General features: G+C 40.6%; 2 protein-coding genes across 5 annotated transcripts in view; one reads left to right on the top strand and one right to left on the bottom strand.

Annotated features, from left to right (window-relative positions):
- Positions 1 to 2,436: 2,436 nt before the first annotated feature.
- Positions 2,437 to 10,827, top strand: LOC148342681 (synaptosomal-associated protein 23-like). Of its 2 annotated transcripts, none has more exons than XM_088310628.1 (8): positions 2,437 to 2,603; positions 6,033 to 6,147; positions 7,918 to 7,959; positions 8,079 to 8,127; positions 8,254 to 8,371; positions 9,180 to 9,356; positions 9,493 to 9,637; positions 10,141 to 10,827. In XM_088310628.1, exons 2-8 carry the CDS (start codon positions 6,091 to 6,093, stop codon positions 10,201 to 10,203), a joined length of 651 nt encoding a protein of 216 aa, XP_088166754.1. In that variant the 5' UTR covers positions 2,437 to 2,603; positions 6,033 to 6,090; the 3' UTR covers positions 10,204 to 10,827. The 2 variants fall into 2 exon arrangements, with proteins under 2 accessions (XP_088166754.1, XP_088166745.1); XM_088310619.1 differs by lacking the exon at positions 2,437 to 2,603 and adding an exon at positions 2,621 to 2,788.
- The window catches only part of sptb (spectrin, beta, erythrocytic), a 44,042-nt gene continuing 39,557 nt past the window's right edge, over positions 10,828 to 15,312 (bottom strand). For all 3 annotated transcript variants that reach the window (XM_088310587.1, XM_088310597.1, XM_088310605.1), the window contains 5 exons: positions 15,241 to 15,301; positions 14,488 to 14,735; positions 13,407 to 13,580; positions 13,277 to 13,319; positions 10,828 to 12,608 (listed from right to left, as the gene is read on the bottom strand). In XM_088310587.1, coding sequence (XP_088166713.1) covers positions 12,405 to 12,608; positions 13,277 to 13,319; positions 13,407 to 13,580; positions 14,488 to 14,735; positions 15,241 to 15,301 — 730 coding nt within the window. In that variant the 3' untranslated portion in view covers positions 10,828 to 12,404. The remainder of the gene's footprint in view (positions 12,609 to 13,276; positions 13,320 to 13,406; positions 13,581 to 14,487; positions 14,736 to 15,240; positions 15,302 to 15,312) is intronic.

Here is a 15,312-nt window from a genome sequence, read left to right as displayed (position 1 = left end):
AAATGTTTTTATACAATCACTCTTTTCATAACAGGTATTACGGGCTGGGCTCTTAAGGGTTAAAGCGTCAAGCGATCTCATCAAGATATTGACCAATCAAAGTACTTGTCCCGCCTGCTTCATTTGAATGCAGTTCACTAGTGAACATGTTGGTGTATGAGTGATTTTAGAGACAACAATGGTCACATATTTCATTTTACATGTCATCTAGTAAGGTCCAAATGTCCACTAGTGACACTAGTTAAGCTTTTTCCTGGCCTTACTCGTTGACTTGTCAGATTCTCAAATTGCTCAATAGTTCACAAGTAAGGCATAAAATGTCCACTAGTCACACTGGTTGAGATCTTGCCAACCCTACTAGCTGACTAGTGAGGTTCAAAATGTGAACTAGTTTACAAGTAAATACAAAGATAGCCACTAGTTACACTAGTTGGTCTAATTTTTACCCCACTTGTTAACTTGTGAAACACATGTTTTCATTCTAGTGAACTAGTTGAGTCCACAATGAGTCACTAGTTAACGAGTGACACTGATTTTTATTTGACTAGATAACAAGTAGAAGGAATTTTGTCTCACTTGTCAGACACAGAAAAGAACTTGTGCAAGATTTGACTGAACATGTTTGAATTTTCTCCTACATGTTGGCCTTTTATTTTTACTTGTTAAATGTTATGCATCATGAGTGAGGCACTGTGCACAACTCGCACAACAAATATCTAACATGTGGGGATTTTTGGAGTACTAGCTAATGTTTTTTGCATACTAGCTGGCATTTATATCATACTAGTTAACCAAAATTGCTTACTAGTTGATATGTGGGCACAACTTGTGAACTTGTATAGTGTTGTAATTGGGAAACAAATCAACTACTCAAATTTGATGATTTCACTAGTTTACTTGTTGTGCGCACATGTCACCTGGTGCGCAATTTTGTCAAACATGCTCAGTCAAAGTCTGTACAAGTTCAGAATTGAGCCTGACAAGTGAGACAAATGTCATCCACTTGTGAACTAGTGATGTGAAAATAATTGCCACTAGTTTGCTAGTGACTCACTTTGAACCCAAATACTTTACTAGTTAGAATACATGTGGTTTACTAGTTAACAAGAGAGGTCAAAATGAGCACAACTAGTGTAACTAGTGGATATCTCAGCATGTACTTGTTCACTAGTTAATATTTTGAGCCTCTCTAGTTAACTTGTAAGGCCAAAATAGATTGCAAGTATTTCACTAGTTTGGCTTTATGCATTCACTAGTCAACATGTACCCCATAAGAGGCAGCTGCTAGTAAACTAGCTTCAGTTCCCCAGGACCACTTGTCAACTAGTGTAAAACATGCACTAATAAAGTGGGTGGGACAATGACAAAAGCTGAATTCTGATTAGTGCATTTAACTGTAGAGCCAATAGGAATCTTGGATGCACACATCTGCCCCACCTTCTCATTAGTTTTTTGTGTAACTAGTTGACTAGTGAGCAGTTTGGCATCCACTCGTTCAACTAGTAAACATTTTGGACCTCACTAGTTGAACTAGTTCAGTCAAAATTTCTCACTAGTGCAACTAGTGGAAATTTGGAGTATCACTAGTTGACAAGTAACATTTTTGAAAGTTACTAGTTAAATATCAAGGCTTAAAGGGCTTTCACAAGTGAACTAGTAAGTATTTTAGCCGTTACTAGTTAACTAGTGTGTATTTTCGCTCTCACTAGTGAACTAGTGTAGGAAATCATATGTCACTAGTTAACATGTTGGAATAATCCACGTTTTACTAGTTACATGTTGCTGAAAATGAGTCACTTGTCAGAGTTTCTGTGCAACTAGTACGACAGAGGGCATCACTAGTGTAGCTGAATGTATAACTAGTGCTGGAAAAGACCGTACTAGTGAAACACACAAATGTGTGATATCAAGGATATGGAATAAATGCTCAAACGGCTTGCCATAGATGGCAGCTGAAGTGTGTGGCGTTCAAAAGTTTGAGAATGTCAAGTAAAATGCGAGAAGGGCTAAACTGAGGTTACACAGCTTTCTGACGGGGTTGTAAACCGCCCATCCCTGCATTTTTGTTGTTGTTGCTCTAATTATGTTTCATAAACATAGGATGTAGTTTCAGTTCATGTTCTTCTTTAAAAAAATATTTTATTTCCTTGACAAAAATGTTTTTTTTCAATTTCAGCTCCTCAGTTTTCGTTAACTAACCTTTTTGCTGTGGCTGCCCAAGAAAGATTTTTTTTTTGTTCCTGACTCAAATTGTTTTTAATTATTTAAAGTAACTGTTAACTGTATACATACTGCTGGAGCATTCTCTTCATTCAACCACTAACAGTGAAGTTTTAAGGCGCTGGGCTTCATGATAAAAAAGAAAATAAAAAAAAATAAATAAAAAATGTCGGACGGCCCCTGAAGGCACCCCGCTCAATAGCCACTCGCGCGCGCACGTTGAACACCCGCAAACATACAGACATACGTGCGTGCTCGTGACCGAGGCGGAAGAAGGAAAGTGAAGTGAAGGAATCCAGAAGTTATTACTTGCGCCAAGTTCACATACCTGACTCAAGGAGGAGTTACCGGCTGGAAAACCTCGACGCGGGGAGGGTTGGACGGTAAGTACCGACCGCCCTCGGACGACTTTATCGGCTTCTCGCCCCGGTCAGTCGGCGTTTGTGTATTTGGGTGGCGGCGTCAGGGGGAAGCGGAACTAGCTTTAGCCGACTAGCTCCTGCTCGGCTCCGTGGGGCAACTTTGCTCGGATCCTGCCTGCCGTCGACGGCAACTTTTTAAGCATAATGTAAGTAACTTTTTAAATTATCTTAAAACTGTCGTTCATCGCACTTAGTTATTACTGTTCAACCTGTGTACATTTTGACGTCGTCTTCTTTATTTGATCACTTTTCGTGCCTGTCATTCATGCTAACGTCACATGCTTCTCGAGTTGTTTTTTTTTTCCTCTCTCGCGAGATTAATAAATGGGTTGATTGGCACCTGTGGAGTATTAAGCATTAAAAAAAATAGAGCTGTAATATTTATTTTCGATCTTGTTTCTCCTTATCCACCCAAGTATGAATTAAACATATATACTTTATGTGATTGTGTATAGTTAAGATTAAAAAGCCCCCCACCCCCTCAAAAATAAAATAATTGATGACTCCAGTGGGTCATAAAGGACTTCATAGATGGTCTGTGTTAAAGCGTCATCATGAGGCATAAGCAAAGACGTCATTGTGTTGTTCACCAAGATCTGGAGGAACAGGTTTGGGAAGAAGAACCAGAACTCGACTCTTGTTTGAAGGCATGAATCGGCACGTCCATATTGGCCTTTTTTTAACTTTTATTTTATTTATTTATTTTTGCAATGGTTGTTTGGAAAGTCGTCTGGGCTAATTGATTTCTTTCCCCCTGTGTATATGGTTGTGTGCATAAATGCTGGCCTTTAATTGTTATAAAACTCAAAATGCAAAGTTGGACTTGTCCAAAACTTGATCTCCCTGCAAGCATTCTGCAATTTTTTTGTCTCATATTACTGGAATGTATTAAATATTGAGACTAGGCAATATGGTCTAAAAATAAAATCTGCCTTTTTTTTTTTTGTAGTTAAAATAAGTGCGTCCTCTTGGGAAAATGTCCCTTTTGCCAAAGCATGCACAGTACCGGTCAGACGTTTGGAAATGCCTTCACATTGAACTGCTCTCTAAATTCAAGCTATTAACCCTTGCACAGCTGTGAACCGAAAGTCATCCCAGGTCATATAACTTGTCTGCCACATCATAAAGCTGACTGAGAAAATTCAAAAGTGTGCAAAGCTATTATCTGAACAAAATTGGTGGCTGTGTGGAAGAATTTAAATGATAAAATGTATTCTGCACAGAAGTGACGTGAAGCTTGTCAAAAAAAAAAAAGATGGGAAGAATTTTGACCAATCATGACGTCTCATTTGCCACGTTAATGAGCTAATCTTATCTCTTTCCATAACAGTTAATGTTTTCATTATTTTTTAACTCTCATTAAATGTTTTTCCCCAAAACTACTTTGTGGAGTTTGTGTAATCTATTAGAGAGTGTTGAGTGTCTCTTAAAAAAAAAAAAAAAAAAAAAAAAAAAAAAAAACAATTCATAAAACATCCCGACAAGCAGATGCTCCCTTTTCCTTTTTCCATTCAAAGTGCTGTCACAGCAGCTTTGACTCCAAGGGAAACGTTAGCAAAGGAAGCGACGACAGCGTACAATAAGCAAAATTCCTCCACCGTTTCCTCACTTCCCCGATGGCTTTGTCGACTTTTTGTCGTTTGTGTGCCAAAATGCGCCAACCGTTGCGACGCAGAGGAGAGCAAGTCGGGGCTTGCTGATTACGCTTAAATGTACGCAAACGACTTTCAACTGTCACAATCAGCCCGCGTTGCATTTTCTTTCCACTAAACCAAAGTGATGCAGTAAAACCTCACCAGGCATGTCAAACGTTGACTTAAAGCCATAAAAGACTGAAGCAACGAGATCACAGAGGATGGATTATTAACCACATCGAGATCCTTCTCTTTAAAAGCCAAAAATATGGAAGGTGGCCTTGTGATGACATAAACATTAAAGTAGTGAATGTGTACACACGAGAGGAAGTTTGGAGTTTCGAAAGCACCCGAGCACTTGAAGCAAAATCAATTAACGCGTTTGACCTATTTGCTTGTACTAAAATTCCTTGTGGTGTAACTCTAAGCCAAAAATCAGTTTGCTATGTACCTTGGCCTTAAGATGGAAAATGCGAACGTATGATCTTTTATTTGAATTGGAAAAAAATGAATGAGGCTCAGAATGAAACAGGGCATTTACTGTGATTTAATTATTATAATTTTTTTTTTTTGACTCAACTTCTGCATGAACGCAAGTTAGTGATGGATTGCAACGTTCTAAACCGAGGACCCTCTGCAAATGAAAGATCACCCAAATAATGCGTACAAATTTACCAATGCATATTTTATCAGATAAAATGGTTTAAATCCTTTTAGGAAAGTGAAACATCAATTTTATGATTTTTAGAAAAGCCAGCGTAAGAATTTAAGCAGTCTCTGGTTACATTTTTGGGGGTATTGTGGTACTCAAACGGTTTCCAAGGTTAATGCATACAGTTGCCCCTTTTGCACAGAGATCCCTCAAAATGGCCACAACGGAAAAGAAAAATCTGTCGCTTTATTGAACAAGCGGTAAGAAAATAAATATGTAATAATAAGAACGTTCACACGCACGCTGCAGATTGCGGCAAGTCATTCGACACGCCGACGTTAACGGACATCCAACTGGACCCTCATTCGCTGACGCCCACGGCACTCGCCAGGCCTCGCCCCACCTTTTTAAATCCATACACATTAACTCATTCACGACCAGCCCAGTAAAAAAACGGATTTTGTCGTACTTATCCGTCAATGGTATTGAATGAGTTAAAAGTGAGACAGATATTCCAGCAGGACTTGAGGATGGTGAACCCAAGCGCACTAATGGTACTTATGTGCTAGGTGTCTTCTTGACTCTGATGCGAACTCCAAAGGTGGACTTTAACAGGTATTAAAAAAAAAATGGATTTACATTTCCGGTACAAATATTTGATTTGTGTTCTTATGAAATAGTCCAAAAGCTCCATCTTGTGACTCCCGGGCTGCTCTTTGTACTCTTGACGTCGCACCTGCACACATGCTAACGCTGTTTCTGTCTCGTGACCAATCCGAGTTTCCGTTGGCGGATGTCACTCGTTCAGTCTCATGACTGCGCTCCACACCTGAGAATCTCTCATTGTTAGCAAAAGAGAACTCTTGAATCAGTTAACCAGCCTTGGTAAAATGGATGCACTTTTGGACGTCTATTTCCGTCAATGGCAGTGAATGAGTTTTTAAAAAAAAATGGATTGAGGCAAAAATGAATTCATTGAGTGTTAAATGATTCCATCGATCTTTTGAAGAGTATTTTAATTTTTTTTTTAAATGGTCAACCCCCCCCCCCCCGCCCCTCCTCCCGCTTTCAATCCTTGGACTAACTAACGACATGTTCTCACAGGCCGCAGACTATCGAGCTCAGTGCCACGGGAGGTGCGTCCAAACTGGACAGCAGCGACATGGACAACATGACGGTGGAGCAGATCGCCCACAGGGCCAACCAAGTGACCGACGAGGTAATCCGACCCGATAGCAAAATGTCGCGTGAACCGACATGCGTTCGCTTCAATGAGTCCTGAAATGCGATCGTAACAAATAGTTGTCTCGTTGACGCCTTCCGCGGTGATGAATATTTACAACAGGCCTGCTAAGCTGGCTTGTGTCTCTTGTGTCAACAACGTCAAGGCATTTTTTTTTTTGTTTATTCAACATTTTGCACGATGTAAAAATGTCACACTGACGAGCGAGCAAATGTAGTGTCACTACTTTGTGGATTGCGTCTGGTAACCGCTGCGATACATGAAGGCATTCCTGTGTTGTAGATCAAATGGGCTCACTTTACCGGCTGTTTATTTTCAATTGTGTTGTTATTACAATATCGGTACTCTTTTAATCATTTACATGGAACGTTGTTTTTTCAAGTAGGACCAAAATCATCTTGTTGCTGTTTTGTAGTGAAATCGCACAAACGGATATATTTTGTCATTGAAATTGCATCACTACGCATGTCGATGTTGTTTATATCGTTGAATAACACTGGTTATACTCCGATTACACTAGAAAACCATTTGAACCCCAAAAATTCTCTTATGTTAGCTTTTTATGCTAAATAAAGGTCAAATTAGCACGCTGCTTCCGATACTAAAGTCATTTCAGACAAGCACCTCGTCTTTTTTCAGCTAAGCAAAATTCTACAGATTAGCTCTTGTAAACCTTGCCATCTTATTACAATTGGACTCCTCTTCAGCTCCATGGCAACTTGTTTGTGCAGTCACAATTGAGGCAGTGTGGTGAGAGGTGTGTGCGGCTCCCAAAGTGTGGTGAGAGGTGTGTGCGGCTCCCAATGAGTCAGCGCTTTCGATATCTGCAAACAGAAAGCAAGTACAGTAGGAATTGAGAAGATACCTGCTGGCTTTTGTAAGCACGGGAATACCGTTGTAAGTTCTATTTTCTTTTCCTTTTTAAATTTGTTTTTATCTATTTTTTGAGGGTTTTCAAAGCATGTAACGTTTCCATCTGAGTGTTTTATCAAATGCATTTCCATTTATTTAATATTTAAGAAAACGCAGTTCCTATAGCTCAAAAACTTGACGTGATAGAGAAAGAGTGAGATCCCTTTTGGATTCCGCTCCGGCTGTCCGCCCCAAGCCAACAAAAATTGTCATTTACGTCTGCAACGGATCGCGGATGACTTGCGCCACTTCTCGTGTTTGAATGTGCGTGCGCTCTATGATGTCATGTTTTTCTGTCTCTTCCTTCCGCCTCCGACTGCTTGTCGCCTTCTGCTCAGTGGAGGTCAGAAACGACTTAACAATCAATTCATGTGAATTGCTTTGCCTGCGTATTTTCTGTTCTTCATTAGCAAAAGTTAAATCAAGACAACTGGACTTTTCTTTTTTTTTTCGTTCAGTTGATTGTATTTTTTATCATGTCCAAAAACACCCCAAAGTGTCTGGGGCTGTCGTGCTAGTTGGCGAACTTTGCAGCTCGTCTGTTCTTTTTAGCGTGGCACTGATACTCTGTTCTACCAGTGCGAAAAAATTAAAAATGATGTTCGCTTTTTTAATGACACCATCAAAGCGGTCGGCGCTTTTAATTACCAGTTTGTTTATCGTTGTGTTCTGGTCATAGTCGATAGTTTGCTTAAAAATAGAAACTTAACCTGGAGCAACTGCATTCCAGGTCTTTGCACGCACCTTGTATTCCATTCCTCATATTTTTGACACCTGACAAGTAAGCGGGGAGTGAATATTAATGGAAATTATTATTGCTTTTTTTGTCTACAGTCACTGGAAAGCACGCGCAGGATGCTGCAAATGGCGGAGGAGGTGAGACAACCAGCCTCGTCGTCATTTCAAATATTCCGTGACTAACCCACCGGAAGGAAATGAACACTCTTCCGTCGTTTGCCGCTTCGTGATTGCCCTTGGTTTTTGGCTGTTTGCAGAGCAAAGAGACTGGCGTCAAAACCTTGGTGATGTTGGACCAGCAAGGAGGTGTGTAAGCTAATCCCCCCCCCCTCCTCCTCATGACTCAACTAGAAAAAACAAAATGAGTTTGGCGGCTAAGTTGTCTCCATATGACGATGGTGGTGAACACGAGGCGGCCTGCTGGTCTTTCAGAGCAGCTGAATCGCGTGGAGGACGGCATGGACCAGATCAACCAGGACATGAGGCTGGCCGAGAAGAACCTGAGGGACCTTTCCAAGTGCTGCGGACTTTGCATCTGTCCGTGCAACAGGTACACCGCTGCTGACAAACACGGCCGTGGTCGTCATTGGACGGTAAAAAAAAAAAAAAGTCTCTTTTGTGTGTGTGACAGTTATGTTAGTTATCCCTTGAAATGAACAACTTTCACCTTAATATGAAGTGAAAAATTGAGCGCTCTTGCGCATCCTTCAAAATTAAGTTCCAAATAACCAACAAGGGTATGTGTCAGCAGGCTATGGAAGCCGCTAACTTTTTTTTTTTTTTCTTTGTTTTTTTCCATGCCCCACCCACCTTTAAAAACAAAAACATTTCTCGATTAAATCGACTCATCGCCAAAAGAAGTCACGATTTCTTGACTTGCAAATAGCCCCCCCAAGGACCAATTAAGTAGCCCTCAGTCCTGGTCTAAAAATAGCTTACCACTGATGGGACATTGTGACTTCCGAAAAAGTGATTATTTACAAACGTAAGCAGAGAGTTGTCGAAATTTTGTCTTGTTAAAATAATGTCTTCCCAAATAAATATCATGATTGATTGCTATGATTCAAAGTAAGTTATTTTAGAAGCGTGTATTTAGCCCTTCGCATTAATCGGTACCTAAGAAGTAGCCGTCACTTTCCAAAAAGTTGTCAAGACTTTTCCATGCGAGTGTCGCAAATGTTACGCAAGTAACCATGACAACCACTCTTCCCCAAAACGCCCTCGCATCGAAGCCGAGGATTCTTTGACGATTACCAAAAGATGAGGTAGGGAAGATGTTCCCTGCGTGTGACGCTCGCCCTCGCCGGTTGTGACGTGACGTGACGTGGCGTGACGTGACGTTCTCCATCCCCTTCCAGGGTTACGTCCATCGAAAACGACTCCCGATACAAGCGCACATGGGGCATCGGAAGCGGACTCGACACCCAAAGCAACGGCGACGGCTCCAATGTGGTGTCGAAGCAACCTCCGGCCGTTCGCAACGGTCAGGCCGGTCAAGTCAACGTTCCGCCGCCGTCTGGACCGTACATCAAGAGGTGAGTGAGGTCATCGCGAGTTTGTAGCTGAGGATTGCGGTCTGGGAAACGTATAAAATGTCCACCTTTAAACATCCGGAAAGCCCCGTCTCGCTAACGACATTTCTGACGTGGGGATTGAACAACAACATTGCAGGATAACCAATGATGCTCGCGAGGACGAGATGGAAGACAATCTGAACGCCGTCGGCGGCCTCATCGGGAACTTGAAATCGATGGCGGTGGACATGGGCGCTGAAATCGACAAGCAGAACAAACAGATCGACCAGATCACTGACAAGGTAACACAGGTTGCTTCTTGGAATGGATAGTTGACAGTTTTTTTTTTTTTTTCCTGTAAGATTCTCCAAATGAGTCTGAACTCTCATAATTGACTTGCCTTCATTTTTTTATTTTTTTTTTATAAAAATAGGTGAAACGATTGCAACTACCGATTCTATTTTTTTTTCCTGATATCAAAACCCCAGACGGGGCTGGCGGTACATCGATCTGTGTCGCCCCAGTCAAGCCTCTCAAAATGTTGATTTATATTCTATAATCTATTCTTAAAAATGATTTTCTCCGCCCACCAATGTATTGTTCAAGCCCCCATTTAGCTCCTGGAGAAAAAAAAAAATCCTGGAGCCGTTGCTGACCTTTTAAGGGTGGAAATGACGCTAACAACAACTTTTGTTCTTACCTGCTCAGCCACTTCCTATGTGACCTTTTGAATCTTTTCATAAGCAGCGTCTAGATGTGCGCTTACTCACTGCCCATTTTCATATTTTGTTTTCTTTGCTTCCAGGCGGAGATGAACAAAATGCGCGTTGACGAAGCTAACCAGAGAGCAACTAAGCTCATCGCCTAAGAAGCAGCTTTCTCCATCCAGGCACACAACAACACATCACGGCCACGCAAGAACACACAAGCTCGCAATGCAGAGCGCCAAATCGGAAATTCAGACGGGATCGCTCAAACGTTTGCCGACTTATGGCTGCTTTAAAAAAAAGGTCATGTCTTGAAACCCAAAACACATTCGGGAATGCATCGTTTTGTAGGTGCCGCTCTCGACATCGCCAGTCAACTGGTTTTAATCCCTAAAAAAAAAAAAAAAAAAAAGTCCCTCCATGTAATTATTCTTGTGTGTATAATTTCAAACAGTACATCTATTTAATTCTTCTTTCAAGCAGAGCTGTGAATGATATCCTCCCATTTTTAAATGTTTCAAATTCAAAATGTGCTTCCTCGCCGCCGTGTCCCCGACACGGTTTAGCGTCACGCTGAAGCTGCGTCGAAGGGATTGAGAAATGGATTGCATTGTAAATATATCCCTGTTAGCAATTAGCATGCTAGCATTCTGGTCTTGTGATCCGTTCTGCGGCCGCTCCCTGTGTAAATATGTTCGCTCCAGCTGCACACAGAAAAAAAAAAAAGCCTTCCTTTCATTTGTTGAATTGTTTGTACACGATAATAAAGCTATTCCAGGTATGAATGTCATCTGTTCAATCCTTTTAACCTTGCCAACAACGTCGGTCAAGGTGCATCTAAAGTCAGGCACATGAGTACAAAAGGCAGATTCGATGATCTTCATTGGTGTTTAGCAATCAATAATTGTAAATATAATGCATCTCACCCACTCAAAGCGAAACATTTATGATGAGACGGAAAATGAGTCCAAATTGTGTGCAATTAACTACCTGATCATCAAAATGCATTCGTTGACATCAGATTAGTAGGATGTAGTGCCATCTAGTGGCCAACGATGGAAGCGCGTGCATCACGGTGCCTTCGAGACAATTCGAGCATCAATTTCTTCAGCTGAGGTGCACGCGAAAGATCTCAAGCAATGCTTTACAAATCATCCAGGAATTTTTTGCAGAAAGATGTCAGCGGCCTGTCGGTTGAGCTGCCACCCATGTTATATAATTTGCAATTGCTAAACGTACTTTTTTGGGGGGGCATTATTGAAATGAAAATAAACTATTCTACACTGTCGAACCGCATATAAATTCCGAATTGAGTCAGAATATTACAAGGTTTATTATTGTGAAAACGAACAACATTGCAAGAAAAGAATGACTATTGTTTGAATATTTTTTCTCAAAAATGACTTTTTCTTGCACGATTGCGAGTCAGTTGTCTTTCAATTTAAAAAAAAAAAAAAAAAAAGTATATTTTGGGCGTTGTAGAAAAATCATTTGAAAAGAAAAAATATTTTTTTTTTCATACTCAATTTAAGTAATGAGGTTAAGAGAAAATATTTTGTGGGAGGCTAAAGGTATATACTATTCTTGTAACATTCTTTTGATTCAAACCTTAATTTTATTTTGACAGTTGAAATGTGAGAACTATAATTTTTCAAGCATAATAGAAAAAAAATAATAATCTTGAACATCTTTCCATGAAAACGCATTTTAAAAAGTAATCCAGATAGCGTTGCGGTCAATAGGTGTAATTTTCCAAGAACAAAAATATTTGAGCAAAGAAATGTTAATTTTGTCAGTTATTTTTGAGAGAATTATTTTTTTTTTTTTTGCAACAAAGTCAGATTTTTTTATTTTTTTCCCCCCTCTCAAAAAATGCGGACTATCGTAACATAACATTTTTTCAGAGTATGGCACTCTTTTTGCCCTTTAGCGCCACACGTAGTAATAAAAAAAACTAGCGGCGAACTTGAACGTATATTCAAATAAAAAGCTTGACTGCAACATTTACAGAGCTTCTCCAATTCAGTTTTGCGTGCACGGTATCGTTACAGTTCACAACCATTGTGTGTATCACAAAAAGAAACTTGTCATAAGTGGCAACCTCCAGACATGCGGCGAAACAAAAAATACACATAATTCTTTGGTTGACTGTGAAAAGAGCGTTCCTGTGCTTCCATTAAAAAAAAAAAAAGTATATATTTATATAAATATAGCGTATACCTTTGCTAAACTGTGTCGGTTTAATACAAGCAAAAGAACCAATGTTGATACATATAAAACAACTCAATCGTGCGCTTGACTGTTTGGAGGCATTTGTGTGGTGCCAGGTTGCCATGGCGATGCCCAACACCCCGAAGGCCTCTCACTTCTTCTTTGCAAAGCGACTGAACTTCTTCTCCTTGTCTTTCTTGGCAGCGGGGCCAGGTGAGGTAGAGGAGGAGGAGGCCGGCGGGGGTAGACTCTGGCTTTTGGCCCCTGAGGATGCCGCCGCCGCCGCCGCCGCCTCTTCTTCCGCGGGCGATTGAAGCGCCCTCGCCATGGCCCGGCTCCAACGCTGCAGCTCCTCCTGAAATGCAACACAAATTAGGCGCGACGTTCCTAAAAGGGGTTGGCTTTGAGCAGTGCTTCTCAAATAGTGGGTCGGGCCCCGCATGGGGGAACATTCTTTTTTTTCTGCCTTAGCCTACTAAAATAAAGTGTAATTGCACATCCCCTCCAGTAGATGGTGCCCATTGGGCACAGCGAGTATAAACTCTACGGTGTTGGTTTGTTTTGCAACGACAATGCTATTATTTAAACTTGCAGCAGAGTGTGGGTGTTGGTGGTGGGGGGCGTAACAGAAAATAATTGAGAAGCACTGGCTTTGGGGGTTTCGAGGCAGGTCAAGTTAAATCAGATTTATACTTTGAAAATGTTTTAGTTGAAAATAACGGCACTAGGGGGAAAGAAAAAATTTGTGAAAAATATTACTTCTACAAAAAAACAAATAAATAAAAAATACAACTTGCTCAAATTATTTATTTTTTTAAAAACTTGCTTTAAAAATTAGAGATTTCACTTAAGATAATTTTTTTCCTCAAAGAAAAATAATGCACAAAAAATGTATTAATTTGAACAAAAATTCCAATTTGTCTCTCCAGGGTACCATCATTTTTTTTAGTATGCCTTAAGCAAAGTTTCAATCAAAAAAAAAAAAAATTCTCATACTTTTTATCTTCGGAAAAATAAGCTCACCTCGTCCCGACACTGGAACAAATATTCACTGCCATCTTCAAGACTGAAAAAGAGAAGAAATAGTTGACATGCACGGAATCGCTTGCTTTAGCTTTTATCGTCGTCAATCAGCGCCATCAGTGCACCTCACCATAGTTTGCCCACGTGCTTCTTCTTCTTATAGTTGGCCATCAGCTCCCAGCTGGCGTTGCCCAAGGCCAGCGGGTCCTCGCCGTGAAAGGTGGCGCCCTGGCCGAAGCTTTTGGCGTCCTTGTAGACTGACAGCTGACCGGGCCTCAGAACGCAGTACAAGTTGTTCCACGACCTACAGCAAAAAAAATTAAAAAATTAAAAAAAATACAAGGGGGGTAGGTGGACCCAAACAAATGTTTTTAAAATAAACCAACAGGAGCCAACAGCCTGCTGACAAAATTCTTGATTCGATTAACTAATATGTACACTTGCACATTTTCCAGAGGAAAATGAGTAAATTGAAACAAAAACTCAGATTGCATCTGATTTCTTGGACTATGGTTCAATCCTTTGCAATCTTTTTGGGTGATTTGCAAATGTTAATTTTTAGACGATTATGTTCCCTCTCCCCCAAAAATATAAAATAGACTTTTAAAAATTTAATTGAGATTTAAAACGCAAATAAAGCACCTTTTCCCAGGAGAAAAAAAAAACCTTTCCTCATCACACCACCCCTTTTTTTTTTTTTTTTTTTTTTAAATCCAAGATTTATGTCGTTGTGTTGGACTTCACTCATTCACTACCAGCCGAGTTTGAAAAATAAATAAATAAAAAATATTTTGACGTCTTTAGCCATCAATGGTATTAAATGAGTTGAAAGATCTTTGCAAGAAAAAAAAAAGTTTTTTTTTTTTATTATAATGTATGTAAAATATTTTTCGTCAAAATTTTGAATTTTTTAAAAAAAAATTCATATTTTGTCTTGCTGTAAAAATCTGACTTTGTTCTACTTTTCACTTTTGCTGACGTACATTTTTTTCTCATAAATCCTCAGGATATTGACTTGCAACAAATGTTCGAATAAATATGATTTTTTTTTTAGGAATGTTTTTAGTATTTCGCCGACAAACATGTTTGCGAAAACGTTGGCACATACTTACAAATCCAAAATGTTTTCTCCACAATTGTCGTTCCACACTTCCATAAAGAAAACACTTTTAGGTGCCACACGCCTCTGCGAGCAAATTGTGGCGTCCTACCTATTGGAGGCCTTCTTCCCAGAGCCGGCCACGTCCTGCTTGCGTCCCAACATGCCCTCCTGCAGCACCGTCTGGGTCCGGAGCGCCTCGGCGGGCAAGGTGGCCGCCCGCTGCGGCTCCTCGGCCAGCGCCGAGATGGATGCCTCCAGCTCCAGAGAGCCGCTCCCCCTCATTTCCGATTCCACGGGCGCCGTGACGTCGCCCGCCGTCACCTCAGGGATGCCCGAACTGGGCTCGGCGATTCCGGACTGGAGCAGAAAGGATGACAAAATAATTACACCCTTCTCAAATTTGGATTTTTGCAGGTGCCCCACTTTCATGTTTGAGGTCAATTCAACGTAAATGTCAACGATAATCCAACAACACGAAAGGCTTCTTTCAAGTTCGGACTTTTGGCTCGGCTGCTCCCAAACCGTCATTTTGCTCTTCTGTTTTGGGATCTGCTGCAGTACCCAAGTGTGCTTCAACTTCAACAATTTCTGGTAAAGAGCAGAATTCACAGTCGTCCAGGTCCTGAATGAACAAAGCTACCACAGACCATCACACTATCGCCGCCATATTTGACTGATACCGTTTGTTTGTTGTTTTTTTTTTTGCGATGTTACATTAATAGCAAATTTAACAAGACAACTTTTAATTCTAGCTTTGAATGATTTCACCATACAAAAATTTTATTTTCGGTTCACTCGTGTTGCCTTTGTCTGACATTTACATTAGTTTGATGAAAAGTGGAGAATTTCTAGACACACTCACCAGAGTTTCTTCCTCGACTGTGAAGAGCTGCGAAGACTCGGCAAAGCCCGTGTCTTCTCGCCTGATTGGAAG

Source organism: Idiotropiscis lumnitzeri, chromosome 1 (assembly GCF_059441095.1).
Source record: "Idiotropiscis lumnitzeri isolate Australia: NSW breed Sydney's pygmy pipehorse chromosome 1, RoL_Ilum_1.0, whole genome shotgun sequence".
NCBI classification, from domain to species: domain Eukaryota; kingdom Metazoa; phylum Chordata; class Actinopteri; order Syngnathiformes; family Syngnathidae; genus Idiotropiscis; species Idiotropiscis lumnitzeri.
This window is presented reverse-complemented; position numbering and strand designations above follow the sequence as displayed.

Bases quoted from the DNA above. Each gene is read 5' to 3' on its own strand.
- LOC148342681 (XM_088310619.1), top strand. The intron at 6,148-7,917 runs GTAATCCGACCC...TTTTGTCTACAG, and splicing joins CCAACCAAGTGACCGACGAG to TCACTGGAAAGCACGCGCAG. The intron at 8,128-8,253 runs GTGTGTAAGCTA...CTGGTCTTTCAG, and splicing joins GATGTTGGACCAGCAAGGAG to AGCAGCTGAATCGCGTGGAG.